Below are 18649 nucleotides of genomic sequence, written 5' to 3' on the forward strand. Positions count from 1 at the left end.
TCTAGTGTTTTAATCACAAAAATATTATTGTTTCACTTCTGATTACAAAATCTAACTCTTCTGCCTCAGATAAATCATATGTTAAAGTTATAAAGGATAAACAGAGGGAGGAAATTTATTATCTACCTTTTAATTAATTATTTAATATGTATATTGCATATACCTCAATTTTTCCAACCAATGAGAATCAATGAGTAGCAAATGGACTTGAGGAAGAACAGGTAGAGGTTTGGAATTCTCTGAGTCAATAAGAACCCTTCAAATCAGCGAGCTACCATAGTGACAAATAAATAGTTCTACACCCCCCCCCCCTGTCACTGTTGGTGGGGTATGGACCTAATCAGCTGCACCGTAATAAATCCATTTATTTACCAATTCGGAATTGTCAGTTCATGCTTGATCACAACTGTTCACATTGTCACAACCGATCAAATACATAGCGCTGTTGTTTTCAAGAATTTATTTTTGTGTGAGCATGTACTTTTACTGATTGAATAGCTTTGAATTTTGTATGTAAGATATTTACTGTACAAAGGTTCTTGCTGTAAATAAATAAATTGAATTGAATTTCATTCGCTTATCAACATTAATAAATTGCCTGGTTAATTAAATCCATGATTATTTAAAGTTTAAGTTTATGAAATGTACAGTTAGTGTAAGTAGATATATTGATGGTTTTAACAACATAAATCCATTCTTTGAATACTCATTTACTCAGTCTCTCAAAGTCATCCTTAAACAAAATTATTTAAATCCTATTGATATGAAAATCTTGGTTCGTCCTATTGATATGAAAATCTTGGTTCGTCAGCAACTATCAACTCCTTAGCTAATCAAAGCCAATTAAATCTATATTTGATCACAATCTAACAAAATTAAGGTTGATCCAAATAAATTGCTATCCAAAGTTAATCAAATCTCAAATCTAATGCTATTCAAAAGAAATTAATGGTTGATCAACATAAATCAAATCCATAGTCAAAAAGGATAATGATATGAGCAGTTAATAAAAGTAAGTTGATGTATCAAACCTGTGATTATTTTAAGTAAAATAAAAACTAAGTTAATGTTATTTGCAATATTTTTCACATATTGTTGGCTACTGAAATGCTAAATTTGCGGTTTTCTGTTTCTACTTTTTAGTTTTTAGCCCAGTTGATGTTCCTTTTAAAAATCAACTATTCAGTAAGTGTAGTGGAGCAGGAATAGCTCCTATTCTGCTTTTTTTAAGAATTCTACATATTAATAGGTGATATATGTGTTATTCTAAGCCAAACTCAGCAATGGCTAAATTGGTTTTAACAACAATTTTAAATAGCATTAAAATAAGTTTATGTCTCCCTGTGAAGGTAACAAAATCGTGAACATGTTCTGTGGATGCAGCTATGGCAAAGTCGAGAACATCTCTTTCGATCATGACAAAATTTTAAAAATAAACATCTTACACGGTTGCGCTTCTCGGACGTAGAGAGACCATTGTTTTCCGCAGTAGCGGCTAAATAATGAAAATTTCTGGCCATGGCAGCAAAATCGTGAACATCTCCAAGGTTAGTCAGGCCTCAACACTGGAACATTTACCACTTAACAGCTATAAACTATTTTAATTTTAATAAACCTTAATAAAACTAAGATATGTTTTTTACAATGGTTTAAATTTGTGTAAGATGACCAGAAGCAAATAAAAACTGCAAACATCGCTAATATATGTAATTTATTTTGTTATTCATATATTTTATTACAATTTCCTCTGCATATTTACAACAATGCAAAGTTCATATAATCATGAAATCATACATAAAAAATGTTTACAGTGCTGTTGGTTTTTGATGTAAAAAAAACTCTAATAAGAGTACAGTATAAAATAAGGAACAGTTATAAGTACTAGAAAAGAAATATTTCAACCATACATTATAAAACAACCGATGTTAATTAAATACTATAGAATTGGCAAAATCTTATTCACTTCTCTTTTTTAAGAAAACAAATAATTACATGTAAAAATAAAAAAAATAAACTTGATAATATAAACTAAATAACAATATGACAATCAACATAAGCATGTTTGTGCAGGCAAAGTTTACAATAACAAAAAAACTAAGTTTTGCATTTTTGTGTAAGTAGGTGATTAACAAAGATATACTACCTTTGTCAGATCTATATTTCACTAATTCAAAATTCCAAACAAAACATTCACCCTAAGAGTAAAACGTCAAACTTTATTTGTACGCAAGATAAAAATACTCGACCAAACACTACAATAATTAATTGCTAAAACCAATTTTCCACAAATATTTTGAAATCCAAAAAAATATCATCACATTTGTTATGTACCGGTATAGTTTAAAATTTCACACAGTCAATTTCAACTTGAAAAAAAATTAGGACATCACACTTTTAACAATGAATAAAAATGGCAGTAACAACACAACTATCACGCTTAAATACTACACTACTTAGTTGGAATTAATTTTTACCTAGTTTACACATAGTCAGCTATTTATTTGGTTATAATCCCTGTAAAACCTTGTCATATAAGTAACAAAAAATCATCTGTAACGGTTTACTACTTTATAAAACCATATAAAATGTATTCATCAATAATGAAGAGTAAGCAACCTAACCAGCTTCCTTGAAAAATGAAAATTTGTTAGGATTGAGAAACGTAGCTTCAAATGTAAAACAATTTTTCAAATTACTTTCAGTTTCAGATTTAAGCTCAATTGATTATAAATCCCTATAATATTGTTCATATAAGGAAAAAATTAGGAAAACATTCTGAATGATTACTGTAATTCTTTAACCCTTAATGATTGTCATTATTCAATTATCTGGATAGAAATAGCAAGCAATAACTTTTCTCAGAATATTGTAAGATAATTTGAATATAAAATCAATTTCTGTATAACAATACTGTTTACTAAAATTAATTTTAAGATTGTTAATAACTAGATAGAATATCTATGGATATAGCTTACTCCATTATGGAAGACAAATAAATATATGATTCATGAATCACAATATCATTAAATTTGATAAGTTTGGTCACTCCATTTCAACTGTTTGAACTATAAGTTTTGTTCAAGGAAAGGCTCTAGGCCAGGATTTTCAATTGTAGAATAAAGAAAATGGATGTATGAACTATAAGTAATTTCTTCAGCTCAAGATATTCAACACCTAATGTAGAATAAATATCTTTCCTTTGTATATTTATGCATATATGTGCATGACAATCCGTTCAATCCAAGCTACAAGAAGTGGTAAAAATATGTAACTATTATTTTTTATATATATAGTTTTTTTCTTTAATTTTAAAATCCATTTCTGACATCTGGCATAAAATTTGATGCACAAACCGTTAATAAATCAATTTTACAGATCAATGGTTCAGAAAAATTATTGTACAACAACAATAAAATCAAGTTTGAGATTCTGAAAAAATTAAATCTAAACAAACCGACTTTGCTTATCTCCTGGAGCCACACTGCAACATCATTTCAAAATACATTTCCTCTAGAAATTTAAAAATACTTAACAATTGCACTACAAATAAATCTAAAAAAGCTGCCGAGAAATTTCTGTAAAACACAAGAAGGTTTTCACACCGTACAAAAACCTGACACACTTCAACGATAAAATACTATTTACAACTATTTTTACAATCACATCACGTAATTAATTTGGCAATTTAAGTACAGTACGTAAGAGTATTAAACTTCTAGCCTATACATTACAGAATAACAAGACTTTAAACGGCTAACAGGACAAAACCCTTAGCTCAACTGCCCCTTATTAGTTCAACTGATATTCTACAATGTATTGAATATCACAATCTCGGGTGACTACCCGTAGCAATACCGGATATATACACTAGCCTATAACAAGTATGTTGAACACGAAGATAAAACAACACGTTGTGCCGCGACCAGTGAGTGCTGTAGAAGCTATGTACAAGGGTAGGCATCCAGTGGCAGTAACAGATCAAAATTACGCCTTGCAGACCGTCAAGACAACACATCGATTGTAAAAAAGTTCTTTTATTTAAACTTCAAAACTTCAAAAACTGAATTGACAGTTGAAATAAATAAAAATAAAAATGGCAAAGATTCGAGGTAGTGGTGTCAAATCCACATATTGAATACTAATAAAAATCTAATTCAAGATTCAATCAGCTGTATTCAAATAACACCCATTGTTTACTTCCGCTACCTTACCGCATGTTTGTTTGTTCATGGCATTTAACGTAATGGATGTAAAATTTCTTTGGGCAGATTTTTTTTAAAACTACCTTATTTGCATGAGATTACTACAATGTAACCGCCATCGTACAAGATGTTTAAGACGTTGTCACAACACAAACAGAGAAACAGTGAACGGTTTTGAAAATCAATTATGAATATTGGAGTTTAATTTATAATAAATAAATACTATAGTAAAAGTAGATTTTCCTTTAGTAGTTGATTAAAATTTTTAAGATTCAAGATTCAAAATTCTAGTGAATTTGACCATCACTACTTAACAATAGCTAACATGAGTTTTACCCCAAAACATCTCTCAGATAAAAACACTTTCAATGTAGTCGATCTCAGAGAAAATTAAAAAAATTAATAGTTAAAACAGCGCAATTTAATATTGTACACGTCAAATCATTACTTGACTGATGCCTACCCATAATGCTCGTACAAACGGCTTACCAACAATCTACAACTAGTTTAATCGATAATCTCTAAAAGTCTTATCTACTATTACAAAGCTGATTTGAAAACCCATTTGAAGATGGTGCTCACACAAAAGTCAACCCACAGAGCTCGTACACCACTACACATATTGTAAAAGAAGTTTTAACAAGTTTACTCCTAATAAAATAAGTATTCCCCACAGGGGTTTTACTTTTATTCACACCTAAATTACATTCCAAGTCCGAAACTTAATGGAATGTAAACTAATGGATATGATAAAATATGTTTTACAATGTATAAAATGTTCATAAATAAAAATGGATGGCATAAAATAAGTACAAAGTTTTCATATACACAGAATTAATTAAGTATTTAGCTGCATTTATCAATATGATCTGAGAACCTAAAGACAAGCCTGAAAATGGATTATCATGGAATAGTTTTCATTTGATATTTTACATCGAAAGAAGCATTTGAAAGAATGTTAGGAAGATGCCTATTACCAATCATTGTAAAAATCCACCACTTCAATTGGTTCTTTTGTGATTTGATCGTTTTAAAAGAAATCTATATGCACAAATAATGGCTCAATTAAAAAAAATAACTTGTTCAAAAATATTTTCTCAGATCATCTTTGGTAATTTATTAGAGATTTATAATTTTACTCTGGTCTTAACAAGCATATTGCTTTTAATACGTCAATTTGTTGGCTAGTATCAATTAAATAATAAATGTATAAGTTACATTCTTAACTTACGTGATGTATAAAATATTTGTCAAGTAAATCCGGCTAAAAAGCCTTGTGATGTCAAAATTACAAAGATGGCAAGATAAAGTAAAAATAACAACATAAAACAGAAATATAAAAATCCAGGTACTAGCGTTGACAAACAGTTTTTAAACATGTCTTGAACACAAATTACTCGAAAGAAACATTTGTGATGTGGACAGCAAATCATCTTAGAAACGTCACAAATTACGGAGTCACACGACACTCATGTTGATATAGTCACAATATCTACCAAGTATTATAACTGTAGTCCAACTACATTGCACCAAGCATATTATATTGCACGAGAATAACAATTACGTGGCTGATTACGAGATAAACATGATTTACGGGATTGTCCAAAATGGATGCCTACTGGGACGAACATCGAGTTCCACTCTGCGCTTGTGTCACTTACATTTACGGGTTTGTCAACGGAAAATACAGAGACAAAATGGGAGCAGGCGAGTATTAGTGTCATACTGAACATTTGAGTTGAGATTATTAAATATAGGTTTTCATTCATAATTTGGTAAACTTTATATTATTCCTCTCCAGGTGAAAAGGTTCTAATTCACTATTGTTCTATTTATGTTCTAAACATTGATATTTTGGCAGTTTAATGGTGTAAGTACCGTACGTAATTGGAGAAAGTGTGTTGTTATCAACTGCCTAGAACATTTCAAATAAGTGAATTACTTGAGTTGTCCTCCCTTCTTCCTTAATATTCCATGTGAAATATAAATTCTGTTAATTAATAAGTTAAACATATAATATGGTCAAAATTCAACAACTTTTAAATGTGTACTTTAATTATCGCTACAAAACTGTTGTACATTTTTAACCTCATTCGCATCAAGGTTTGGTATATTTCCTGAATTTCAAATAGACAGCTGTCCTCTGTATTGTACAGAGTATTTAACTTCAAGACAGCTGATCTGTACGATAATCTGCTGTACAAGACACATGGGGACAATGAATCAACAACATCTAGCTCATCAGTCCAAGACTGTGTTACCAAGTCTGAATATGACATGGTTCATTAATCAAATCAGTTTAGTTGCAGTAAATTTATCAATAAAATCACAAATACTCGCCCATTCCTAGTAAAAATTTAATCAAGACAAATAAGATATTAGAAATCAGTTTTGAAGTAGCCAAATCTTTCTTCTTCCAAACAAAAAAAATACCAAGGTATTAGTTTACAGTCACTCAATTTGATATTAAAACTTTGATCAGGGACTAAGCTAGAATTTGAACGAATTTAGATTGTTCTCAAATTGATATAAAAATAATAACATTTTAGAGCAAAAAGTTGGAGGGAAAGAATAAGATAGTTCAAGTCCATACAAAGAAGAAGTCTAAAGAGTATGAATAAATGAGATTGACTGTTCAACTTTTCATTACTATTTACTCCCTACAAATTATACTACGTCAAAACATTTCTAAAATCTAAAATAGATCTAATAAATAATCGAGACTCATAAAAAAATTACAAGTGTAAAAATAATAATATACAAAAACTTAAGAATAATTGATATTACATTACCTAAACTAAATTCTCTTACTGTCAATAAGGATGCCAGTGTTTGCACTTGAAGATTTTTAACAAGTATTATAAATTAACATTTTCTCTTTAGAACCCTACTTAAAACACTTAAAAAGGTGCGTTTTCTTTGGATTTCGCAATAAGATGAGAAGTTTTCTTGCAGTATCAAAAGTAAATGGTCATAAATTATACTCCTGACAATCTAAAAAAAATAATCTACTTTGCCTTGAAAATTCCTACACAAAAAATCCTAAAAACCCAACCAATGTTACAGTTACATTCAACAAAATGCAAAAAAATGTCCTAGAAAAATCTTCACTGTGAAAACACTGACAAAACCAAAATAGACGGCCGGACGACCGCTTTACCTAAAACTATGAGGGACACAAGTGCAAAGTGGGGAGTCCTAGAACCAGTAAGCACTGTCTGAGCCTCATGATTGCAACGCGGTGGAGATCTCTCTGTGAATTGTGGCGAGCTCTTGTATCCGCAGAGCAAACTGAGAGTTGAGCGTCTCCATGACCCGGCGCTGTGACTCGTGCGCCTCCAACGCAGTCTCCAGTTGTGCCTGGGCAAGTGACACACCAGCTTGCAACTCGGCGTTCTCTTGCTGCAGAATCTGCAACACATTTCACATTAAAAAAAGATTCATTTCTGTTTATTTATGTTTATCAAGGTCATTGGCATTTTATATACAGGGTTAGTAAAAAGTGTGGAGACCCCCTGTTAATTTTTAACGGTCCATACTATAAAAACTAAACTTGGCACACCTTTAAGGCATATTATGAAGTACTTTTTGGGCATAACCGCCACTTACATATACATCCCCAAAATGGGGGATTTTGGAGGAAACTCAAAACTTTCAAATGGTAAGACCCATCGAGTGACCCCTCATTTTGAAGGACCAGATAAAAGAAAACTAACAACGCAAACGAGAGGTATCTATATCAATCCAGTAAAAATGGCAGCCAATTGAAATTCTCAGAAGTGAAATTTAGCTTACTGTTTTTTCCAAAAAAATAAACATAATTGAATTGAGCCACCTAAAGAGCAAATGTAGCTGAGGTAAATTACTGATTAGTGAAATGTGCCAACTTTTTGACTAAACCAAACTGAAGGGACAACTTATTGTAAACTAAACCCATACAATCTTTTTTCATCAACTATCAAAGTAACAAAGGATAAGAGAGAAAATAAGGTTTTGGACTGTGGCACACTTTATTAGTGGCTCATTTAGCTGTCTTTTCACAAAAAATAGGCTTCGGATCGTCCATACAGATGGAATGTCTACTTCAGTATCCAACAGTCATTGCTTTGGCGGGTCAATAACCAATCTGGTTGTAAATAGTACCAGTGACATTCTAGTCAACCGACACTTTACATACACACCTTACAACGCTCCTCATGTGGTTGTTTTATGCTGATCCTCTTGAGCTCTTCATCTTTGTTCTTCAACTCCACCTCGAGCTGCTCCACTCTCAGTCTCAATGTTGCCAACTCCTTCCGCAACTCCACAGCTGCTTCACTGCCACCTGTACGGAAAACATGTGTTACAATTGTGGAAATGGAGCAAAAACTCATGGTTGCGTTATGATAAATATTTGTTGAGGTCTGAGTTACTTACTTTTTTCTTTTACAATTCCATAATCCCAATTATTTCTTTCCCCACAATACCTACAGCCTAGCTTTCCCAATCAGCCTAGTTCAATTTGAGCACAACTCCTCGTTAATGGTTAACTACTGGTAAATAGGACCAATGAGAAACCAGCACATCGCACAAAGAATGGATGGAACAGGAAGTCTACCTGGGTATCCAAGTATCATTAGTTTCTCAATTCCCTTTAAATGTTTCTCTACCCCTAAATTAGATACAGCAATCCAAAGGCTTTAAACATTTGCGCATATGCCGGAAATCCCAACTCTTTGCTCTCACACTAAATTCCAAGTCCTTAACCGCTGGACAAGCAACACACAAGCAGTTCCTTCTTAAACATTGCTGATAGATTTTAGAAGAAAAGGCAGTTGGCTTAGGAACACATAAAGGAAGAAGAAATGGATGTACATCAAACTCACCTATCACTCCAAAAAAGTTGATAGCAAACAATAAGATTACATACACCATTAGAGTAATATTTAGACCTTACAAGGGGTTTCTTTGGAAGAAAAAAAAGTAGTTGAATAGAAAAATGATACCATTTATTTCTGTTCCGAAGAAGCCCCCTTTGGAGGGGCAAAATATAAAAAAATGTAAAGGTGTTTGGCAGGGATTTAACCTGGAAACCTCTGGACCTAACTACCACTAGACCAGATAAAATGCTTCATGACGGTGTTTATGATGGTTAGATTGCACTTTACCTTTGGCAGCCTCCAGTTCAATATATTTAGACTTGAGTCGCTGGTTCTCCTCCTTGTATGAGTGCAGCTGCCTCTTCCACTCGTCCACGTTAGCTGTGCTCTCCTGCAGTGCGCTCGTCAGTCGCATGTTGTTGCTCTTGAGTGTGGCCAGCTCTATCTCCCACTTCTTGGCATTCGCTGAGCTGTAAACAACAGACAACATTATCTTGGATAGCGAAAGAAATGGAATTAATTTTGAGTGAATGTTGAAGAAATATGCTGTCAAGAATAGACAAATTATGCATCCTATGCCAACAACCTGACGTATTTGCATTGATAAGGCAAAACGATTAGATGGCTACACAACACAACACAAGTGACAATGGCAAGGGCAAGAAGGCACAGGACTAAATGAGATATGCAAGGCCAATGAATATGTTTTAAATAGAAAGATGTACTCTAAGCCAAGAATAAGATGCAGTAAAACCCCAAACCAAAATAAAGGAGGTGAAGCAGTTGTGAATAATCTATTTTTCAGTAAAAGATGTAACATAGAGGACAAGGGCCTAGGTTTTCATTATTTTTTGTGAGGATAGCAGGCATAGGCTTGCATGAATGGGGAAGAGTCTGTCACTGACATAATTTTACAAAGGAAGAGAGCTTTTATACATACATAGCCCAGCTTTGGTTTAACAAGATGCAATTAAAAGAGTAAAAGAGTGGGCGGCTTGGGCGGTATCTTTAAGATATGTTAACGATGTTGAGTAGCTGAGAAATATTTTGGATGGTTAACTATTAAGGTTTTTCTAAGAATGTTAGTTTGCTTTACACATACCTGTGTGCTAGGGCCAGTTTAAGTCTGTCGTTCTCATACTTGAGTTGAGTCTCGCCTGATGCAGTGGCAGGTGCAGCCGCCATCACTGGAGTGGGCTTAACATTCTCTGTTGGCTGATGTTTCGGGCTTTCTCCTGGCTGTAGACATAAAGCTACCGTTAGAGGCTAACAATACACTTAGAGCATTTCACTTCAACCAATGTCCAAATAAAACACCCACTCTGCAGTGTGAGTATTTCACACTGTCCACAGCCCGAAGTGGGTAAAGATTTTGGACACACTCCGAATTAAGAGTTTGAGATTTAACATATACAATCCTAAGTGTAGGTTATGACTAGTAGGTTATGAGGTTGAAATACAATAGTGTCTTGGTTATCCAACAGGGCAATAGTCTTGTCCTTGACTTAGACTGGCTGCAGCAAGGTCAGATAACACAACAAATAAAATGTTAACGTTGTCTAGTCTTAAGGCTATACAAGTTTATCTCCCATCACAATACTTCATTATTCTGTTAGAAAGCCATCATCACAAATGATATCCCTTAAACAACAACACTAAAAGTTGTTTTTTTTTACTAGGTAACAACAATGCCTGGAATTGTTTTTCACAATACCTCGCCTAAAGGTTGCAACATTATCCCTCCAATTAAATCCATTAGTGATTGGCTGGATCTGAACCCATGACCTAAAAGGACTCTAATCTTGTTGTTACTAGCTACTGTATTATACTGTTCAATTTACAGGATTAAGGAATGTGTGGTTTTCAATTATGATTTTCCAGGTTTGGTCGGGATTATGTATTAATCTTGATATTTTAGGTACTTTCTCACTTGAAGACAAGATCAGATTTCAGATCCCAAAAAACGAGAAAAACATGTTTTTACTAATTGTGGTGCAAAGTTTCTCCAATAATATCCTAAGTTATAAGACACACTTCTACTTCTATATAAAAAAGGTCAATGCTTCAAATTGTTCTACCTGGAGTCCGGAAATGCTCTGAGTTCGCTGATGACCCTCATTGTCCATGTGTGTAGGTGCTGGGCTGGTACATGTGTTGTTGTGTGGAGGTGGGTCCAGTAGCGGTGCCGGATCAGGCATAGCGGCACGTGCCGTGATGGGACTCGCGTTGGCTGATGTGACAGGCGTGGTGCCGCTGGTACCATTACTAGTAGCCTTGGCGGTAGCCAGCCTTGTGGCCTCTTTCACTTCTTGGAACTTCTCTATGAACTGCAAGAAACACATAAATAAAATGGAGGTGAAAGTTAGTAGTGAAACCTACAAGTGATGGTCAAACACAGGAATTTCAAATCTTAAATCCAAGCCCTATGATTCAATTTTTAGGTCAATAAAAAAATTGAATGTAGAGTAGAAATATATTTTAACCTCCCCACCTGTCTATTTATTTTATCCTACTTATTACGAAAAATATAAGGAACACAGGTAACTGAACTTCTGTACTGGTTGGGAATGTATGTATATTGAAGCAATATTTGATACAAAAGTGATATTCTTGAGGATAACCAAAAGACATATTAATCTGTTTGAGAAATGATTCAGTTGGCCTACATTAATTATTAGTAATCCGATCAGCTTGCAGGCAGCGCTACTCGCCGCGCCTCGACATAAAACTGAGATTTGGACACTGTTCAACCCAAAATTTTAACAAAACTAAGCACGATAAGAAAGAAAAGTTAAATACAAAGTAAAGTTAAAGTAAAGTAGGCCTATATTTAATTATCTACAACTTTCTCACAGACAAAACTTCTCTGACCAACAATATTTATATATACCGTACCTACTACCAAATGAAATTTTAATTTTCAAAACCATAGCATTAGCGTGCAGGGTTTATTATAGCTCTGTACGAAATTTCAAAATTTTATCACAATTGTAAGGGTGTAAAAATGCAGTATATTTAGACCGCGACCACTAGTTCCATACTACCGTAATGGTGAAACGGCCGGGAGTTAATGCTCGGTGCGACGTTGCCAATTCTCGCTGGCCGCGGCCTGTAGTTAAAGGTGGCCGTGCCATAATGCTTCAGTCTCATTGTGAGCTGTGCGACCAGTGTTCCATTGTTGTGAGCTATTTGCCCTACATCTTATTTTTACTTTTCCTACATAATAGATTTTTTGTGATTGGTTATAGTTTTCATTTTGTATCATGACTGCTACTCTCTGTATAGCTTAGGTTGTGTCCAGCTTAGGTTGGGTTTTGTGTATTGTTAGTTGTAATGTGTTAGTTAGGGTTTTTTTACCTGAGGAAGGGTAAGGGATCAGATTTCGCATCCAAAACTTTGTGTATTGTATTATCTAACAGTGTTGTATTATCAATATTTAAGGGAAACAGTGCAGTATTTGTACAGACAATATACAAAGAGTAAGAAGGGACTAAATATTGGAAGTTAATGTCAGTTGAAATTGCTTAACAATAGTCTATAGGCCTAGTGTTTTGCTATTCAAATCAAAGTTCAACAAATACCTATAACAATTTTTAAATACATTTTATTTCACCCCTATTAAAATTTTACTCTTGATCATTTCATGATGTGTGTAAGTTAAAAAAAAGTTGGGGCAAGCTACATACATACAAACATAGTCAAGCTAACCATTACCTTGTTCAACTCAGCTTCGGAAGAAAACCCAAGGCCGTAAACAGTGTTGGCCCTGATGTCTGACCACTGGCCAAACTTCTGGGAGGTTTTTGTGAAGGTCATGCTGGGGGTTATGGTGCTGTTGATAACAGCCTAAAAAACAACATATAATTTATATCCACAAAATCTCATAGTTAATCTGATATCTGTGAAAATTAAATAATCCGCATGGCTTATTGTAAGGGGGGAGTTCTCAAATACCAGGGTCCCTCTAGGCTGAGAGACTTATCTTTTTAATTTTTATTTATTTATTTATTGAATTACATGTCAGTACATCATAATAACATGACATATTGTCATTGATTAAATAAAATTTAAAACTAATAGATAAAATAATACATCTGTATTTACACAAAAACTATTTTTAAAGTGATGTCTGTGTGTGCGTGTGTGTGTAAATGTGTGCAGAGTTATAGACTACACCTGTGGTTTAATTTTGATGAAGTATTGTATGTGAACCAACCCATGGAATCCCCAGAAATTTTTCTTTTCATATTTTTAAATTTGGATTTATAATGGTTATTTATACTTGAAAGGCATTTTCTCCTAAAAACAAAACGGACGGATCTGATTTTCACAGACAATTTTGATTGAAATTCCACAAAGTTTAGTACTTTTGACCTTGAACAAAAGGGTACAACCTCCAACGCTGTATTTTTTTGAAATTTTATCCATAACAACCCCCTCCGGTTACCCAGGATAAAATGTTTGTTCATTAAAGTAGTAAGATGTTTAATTTAAAAGTCAGGCTGATGGGTGAAAAAATGTGTCAGTTTGCTTTAGATAGCTGAGTGACCTAAGGCTATATGTAGAGTAACCACAGGCCCCGAGAGTTTGCACCCAGCCGTCCACAAAACAAGTCTGCCATCAAACACTTGTAGGCCTATTTAATCAAATTGTGATTAGATGTTTTTGTACTTAATCAAAATATTTTTTTACATAAAAAACACACACACTGTACATTATGAATAAAAAAAGTAGACTTCCATTCATCATTGTGATTTCTGAAAAAGGTAACTGGCAGCAAGCTGTTATAAATGAGATGTACACAATTGATTAGAAAAATAAAACTAATTACATAAAGAGAAATAACAAAAACATTGACTCGTGCAAAGCTTTAGTTCCTACTTTCTACCTAGGAAGAGTAAAATGGACAGAATAAAATGTTGAGAAAACAGCTGTTTAGCAAACAAATTCAAGTGAGCGAATTTTATTGACAACTGTGAACAAAATAAATTGATAGGCCTACAAGTATATTTTTCTATGTCAATTATTCACAGAACCAATAATTATAAATAAAGGCCAGCGGTAACAGAATATACATTCTTACCTTTGTCCCTTCAACGCTGATGATGCGGTATAGGCTTCTTGTCGAGTCGTAGAAAAATGAAACATTTACTGCCGTCGCAGAGGCTGGAATCCATGATCTCTTCGTTTTTGGATCAATGTGGAAAACATGGGCTTTACAAGTGAAGATTGGCTGTTCACTGAAAATCAAGACATCATTAAAACATACACAACCTTCCAAGGTATTACTTTATTGATAGCAATCTGAACTTGATTTCTCCCTGGGACGGGTTTTGAAGTTCAAACTTAACTTAATCAAATTTAATGTATATAGCTAGTTTACCTATGAATAGCTTACTGTATCTTCATCAGACTTTATTCAAATCAGGCAATATTTTATCAAACTCACCAATTTTACCAAAAACACAAACTGATATGATTTAACCCTACTCATGCAGCATTATGATATTTTACTAGGTGGGGATCTAAGTATTAATTTTCCTTTAGTTCTTAACTTGATGGGATGAAAAATTGCATAAACTAGGCTGAGTTTATTAGAATGTTTCTTGGCAAACAGGTGTACTCTCAGTGCCGGATTTAAGCTACTTGCGGCCCTAGGCTAAATTAATTGAGCGGCCCCCATCCCTGAGGTAGAATTCCCTTCAATAGCGGTGAATTCATAAAAATCTCCCACAGTCATCATCATCGTCAACACAGATCACGAATGAAATCGTGAACATTTCCAGCGGGCCACAATCACGGGTAAATCATCAATCATTGTCACCCACGATCGCGGTATAATCGCGAACACTTACCCTAAAACAAAGGAGACGATATTATCGTCACTGACACTCACAACTGCGGCAAAATCGTGAACATGTCCCGTGGGCCGCAATCAAGGAGTAGCCTAATAAAAGTTCATGACAAAGGTGGTTTTGTTATCTGCGGATATGTCAGCAACAGTAGGCATAATAAAGTTTTGAATAGTATTCCAGAAGATCTCAAATCAACGCCTGGTAAAGAAATCAATTTTGGGAATCAAATGGAAAACAGATGATGATTACACCAAGATTGATAAGAATAGACGAATCGATTCAAGACAAACCAAACAGAAGCCACTTGCAAAAAGAGAAGCACTGAAATTATTACTACAAATATTTGATACTGTAAAAGAAGACGTCAGGAGTTGACGTCAAGACTGTCTATGGAAAAAAATAAAAACTTGAAACTGTAGAGATATGTATAGTTCTTTAAGGCGGAAGAATGTCACCACAAACATAATTTAACTATATAATTAATTGCTCTTTCTTGCTGTTTATTTAATATCATGTTCAGCTGTTTTTTGTTTATTTATATTTTGTAAACATATATCATTACATTCTGTTGTTCATCCCGACTAGACCACTCTTCTCTCTTTCTTTTTTTTATATTTTATAATATAGCCTACTTACTTTTTACTATTTACAACAACCTACTTTACTACAACAACCTGCGATCTGCCAATATTAAATTTTATACAGTAGACCCCCCCTTAACCATCCCTAATGGGACCTAGGTCTAGGTCTGATAACTCAAAAGGTCGGTTAAAACGGGCAATCCCTAAAATCATAACATAATGAGGTCCTTTTCATTTAGACTTATACAATCATTATTTTGAAGTCATACTTGCATTATTTATAAAATAAACTACTCTTATCTCCTTCTTCCTATTGATAGAAAAGTCACAAATAAACACAAAACACGGTTAAGTCAAATAGGCCTACTTTCAGTCTATTATAGTAGGCCTACTAGGCAAGAGTCAATAGAAATTTATATTTTAATAATTTTAGTACAATACTGTAATGTTTTAATTGATGCTTTCCAAATCCATCGTAATACAGTACAGAACCTTTTGTCGAAATTAATTATACAAGCAACCATTTTGTTACAAGACAGGATGTTTATTTAAAGCCTCTCACTGGAGGCTCGAGGCACAAAAACTATCTTGACCTTGGAGTTGTTAACCCCTCTTCCCTGCCATCCCTACAAGTGACATTGTTTGTTTGAACTCCAGCGATAAGATAATCAGTTCTCAAAATAGTAAATGCACTTTTAGGATGTCATAAATTTGACGCACAGATAAAAAATCAGATCAGATGTGCTCGCGCTTTTTTGTCATCAATACAAAATAACTTATTCTAAGTCATATCCTATGGAGATAAGCGTATGGTTCAGTTCTCATCGGCCAGCGTGGGAGCGGAAATGCCGAGATTCCTAGAAAGAGTCGGTTAAACCGAACTGCTCTCAAACCAAGGTCGGTTAAAACAAACTCTATTATTTTACGATCGAATGCAGATAATCCGATTATCGGTTGATACGAGGTCGGTTAAAAGGGGGTTTACCAGTACTGTAATATGATGTCCTCCTCCAGTATCTTTTATTTTTTTTAAAGACCTTGGCGGCCTCTTTTAACCTAGCATAATTGCCCGTCCACATAGACTAAGCGCCCGTGCGTGGATCGTTTACAGCAAAGCAAGGAGTGAGCCGGTACAGTACAAAGGTGAACTGTACTGATAAAATGTTATCGGCAGTGACCAGGATCCGAACCCACAACATCGCTGCCTTGGGCCCGAAGTCCGCGACGCTACCGACTCACTAAGTTTGGAAGTGGTGGAGGACAGACCCAATAATATTAATGATGGTGGGAGCAGCGGTGTTGACAAAACGATAACGATAACTCAAATAATTTTTGTCCGATTTTGATAAAATATGGTTTTAAAGGTGTGAGGCGGGATAAACTTAAATGAGTTTATGAACGAGCATCAAAGGACCTTAGGAACGGGGTTTTATGGGGTACATTTTTTGTTTTTCAAATTTTTGACCCGTCTAAATAACACCAAATTTTTCTATTTGTCTCTAGACCTTAAAGAGATTAAAAATCAAATAATTTAGTAGGGCCTGTATCAAAGTGTTTTTGTACGGTTATTGGTAACTTAACGGATAAAATTTAAAAAAAAAGTAAGCCAATATAAAATTCCCATGTTTTATGGAGAATATTGTAAAATGTTATAAGGTGCCTAGTTTGCTTGTGTATGGATATATTTTGATCAAACTTGACAAATTTATTTATTTTATACTAAGCTATTAATATTTTACTACACAACACACTTTATTAGCCTCCTTGTAGCAGCAAACCTAGGTACTTGTCCTAAACTAATGCCTAACCCAATATTATTTAAATACATTTAGCCTAGGCAAATGGAAATTTGCTTAGTCTGCAGGTTTGTTGCAGCGGGGGTTTTTTTATTTGTAATTACTTAAGTTAGGAAGTAAGTAATCAATTAAGGATAAATTAAACACAAAAAGCTTCTATAGTAGAGTCTCCCAAACTCAGCGTAATGTGGACTGTTTGGGTGCCGAGTTTGTGAAAAGCCGGGTTATCGGAAACTAGGGTTAAAAAATAGGTACAGTACAATGTTTAAGCTTTTTAACTGCCTTTATTATTTGTATTTAAGTTACCGGTATATTACAAGTCAGTATAATGTCATCAAATATAGTACAAAAAATCCTTGGTAAGTTACCTTATGAAATAAAAATTGTATACTGGATACTACATACATACTGAACTCAAAAAATCAATAATTCTCTGAGCCAGGTGATGGCCGAGTTAGGTATCCGGACTACCGGGTTATCGAGTGCCGAGTTAGCGGGACTCTACTGCAGGCATATAATGTTTTGTTAAAGTACTGTTTTTTTTATATCATATGGCTTAAATAATAAATGCAATAAGTTTGCCCTTTTAACTTAAGTTGATAAGAAATCGTATAGGGCCTAGGCCTAAGTTAAACATCGATCAGTTATGTATCATTATTCATCTGATAATATGCAGGTTACCCAACTTAAATAATAATACCGTATGTGATTAATAGGTCTAAGCCTTAAGTTACATCAATTTGTTTTTAACTCGATTTTAGTGTAAAGACAAATTGGTTTACTTTTCATAAAATATATAACTTTAAAATTACTTTCATATCTCCACTTTTTTCTATCTTTCCCCACACTTTCAACCAATATTCACTCACAACTATGTTATACCAACTTGTCTGTGCAAACAATACCCAAAGCCTAAATGGTCCCTAGTCCAGGTCTGGGTGGGTAGGGCCAAGTAAGACCAATTTTGAAAGATCTGCCATTAACCAACATGGACATACCTCCGTGAGACCTTTGGTTTAATGGAAAACAGGATTGTTTTGTTAAAATGCCAAATAAATACTCTCCAATTTTATCACTCTTCTGGCTTTATAATTCGATGTTTTATTCGTTGATGCCATAAAGTCTCCCGAACACCCTTTTTCGGATCGGTTTATGGACACTATAAGATTTTAATGATACTTACCCCATTGCATCCTTTCCAGACGTCATATTTAGTATTTAAGTTAATTTATAAAAAGAATTCAATGGTGAAACAATAATAATTGTCAACAGAGTTAGCGTAATCCAAATGACATAAAACTAATTTTCTTCACAAATTTTGACAGCCGTCCACATCCTACTCACTCAGAAAGCACA

At 34.0% G+C, this 18649-nt stretch overlaps 1 protein-coding gene across 1 annotated transcript; it reads right to left on the bottom strand.

The window, feature by feature from the left end:
• Window positions 1–6765: 6765 nt before the first annotated feature.
• Window positions 6766–18649, bottom strand: LOC128996205 (homer protein homolog 1). Its single transcript, XM_054421351.1, has 8 exons — window positions 18477–18649; window positions 14145–14301; window positions 12776–12907; window positions 11140–11388; window positions 10164–10300; window positions 9350–9531; window positions 8384–8526; window positions 6766–7613 (listed from the first exon to the last, which is right to left on the bottom strand). The coding sequence occupies exons 1-8, from the start codon at window positions 18500–18502 to the stop codon at window positions 7428–7430; spliced, it is 1212 nt and encodes a 403-aa protein (XP_054277326.1). The 5' UTR covers window positions 18503–18649; the 3' UTR covers window positions 6766–7427.

The sequence above is a fragment of the Macrosteles quadrilineatus genome, unplaced genomic scaffold (genome assembly GCF_028750875.1).
Source record: "Macrosteles quadrilineatus isolate MER2022 unplaced genomic scaffold, UCM_ALF_1.0 Scaffold_6__1_contigs__length_79288215, whole genome shotgun sequence".
Classification (NCBI taxonomy): Eukaryota; Metazoa; Arthropoda; class Insecta; order Hemiptera; family Cicadellidae; genus Macrosteles; species Macrosteles quadrilineatus.

Excerpts from the sequence above, each read along its gene's own strand:
- LOC128996205 (XM_054421351.1), bottom strand. The coding sequence starts at position 18,502 with ATGACGTCTGGAAAGGATGCAATGGG. Across the intron at positions 10,301-11,139 it reads AGAGCATTTCCGGACTCCAG|CCAGGAGAAAGCCCGAAACA; the intron begins GTAGAACAATTT and ends TTATGTCTACAG. Across the intron at positions 8,527-9,349 it reads TGAACTGGAGGCTGCCAAAG|GTGGCAGTGAAGCAGCTGTG; the intron begins GTAAAGTGCAAT and ends TTTTCCGTACAG.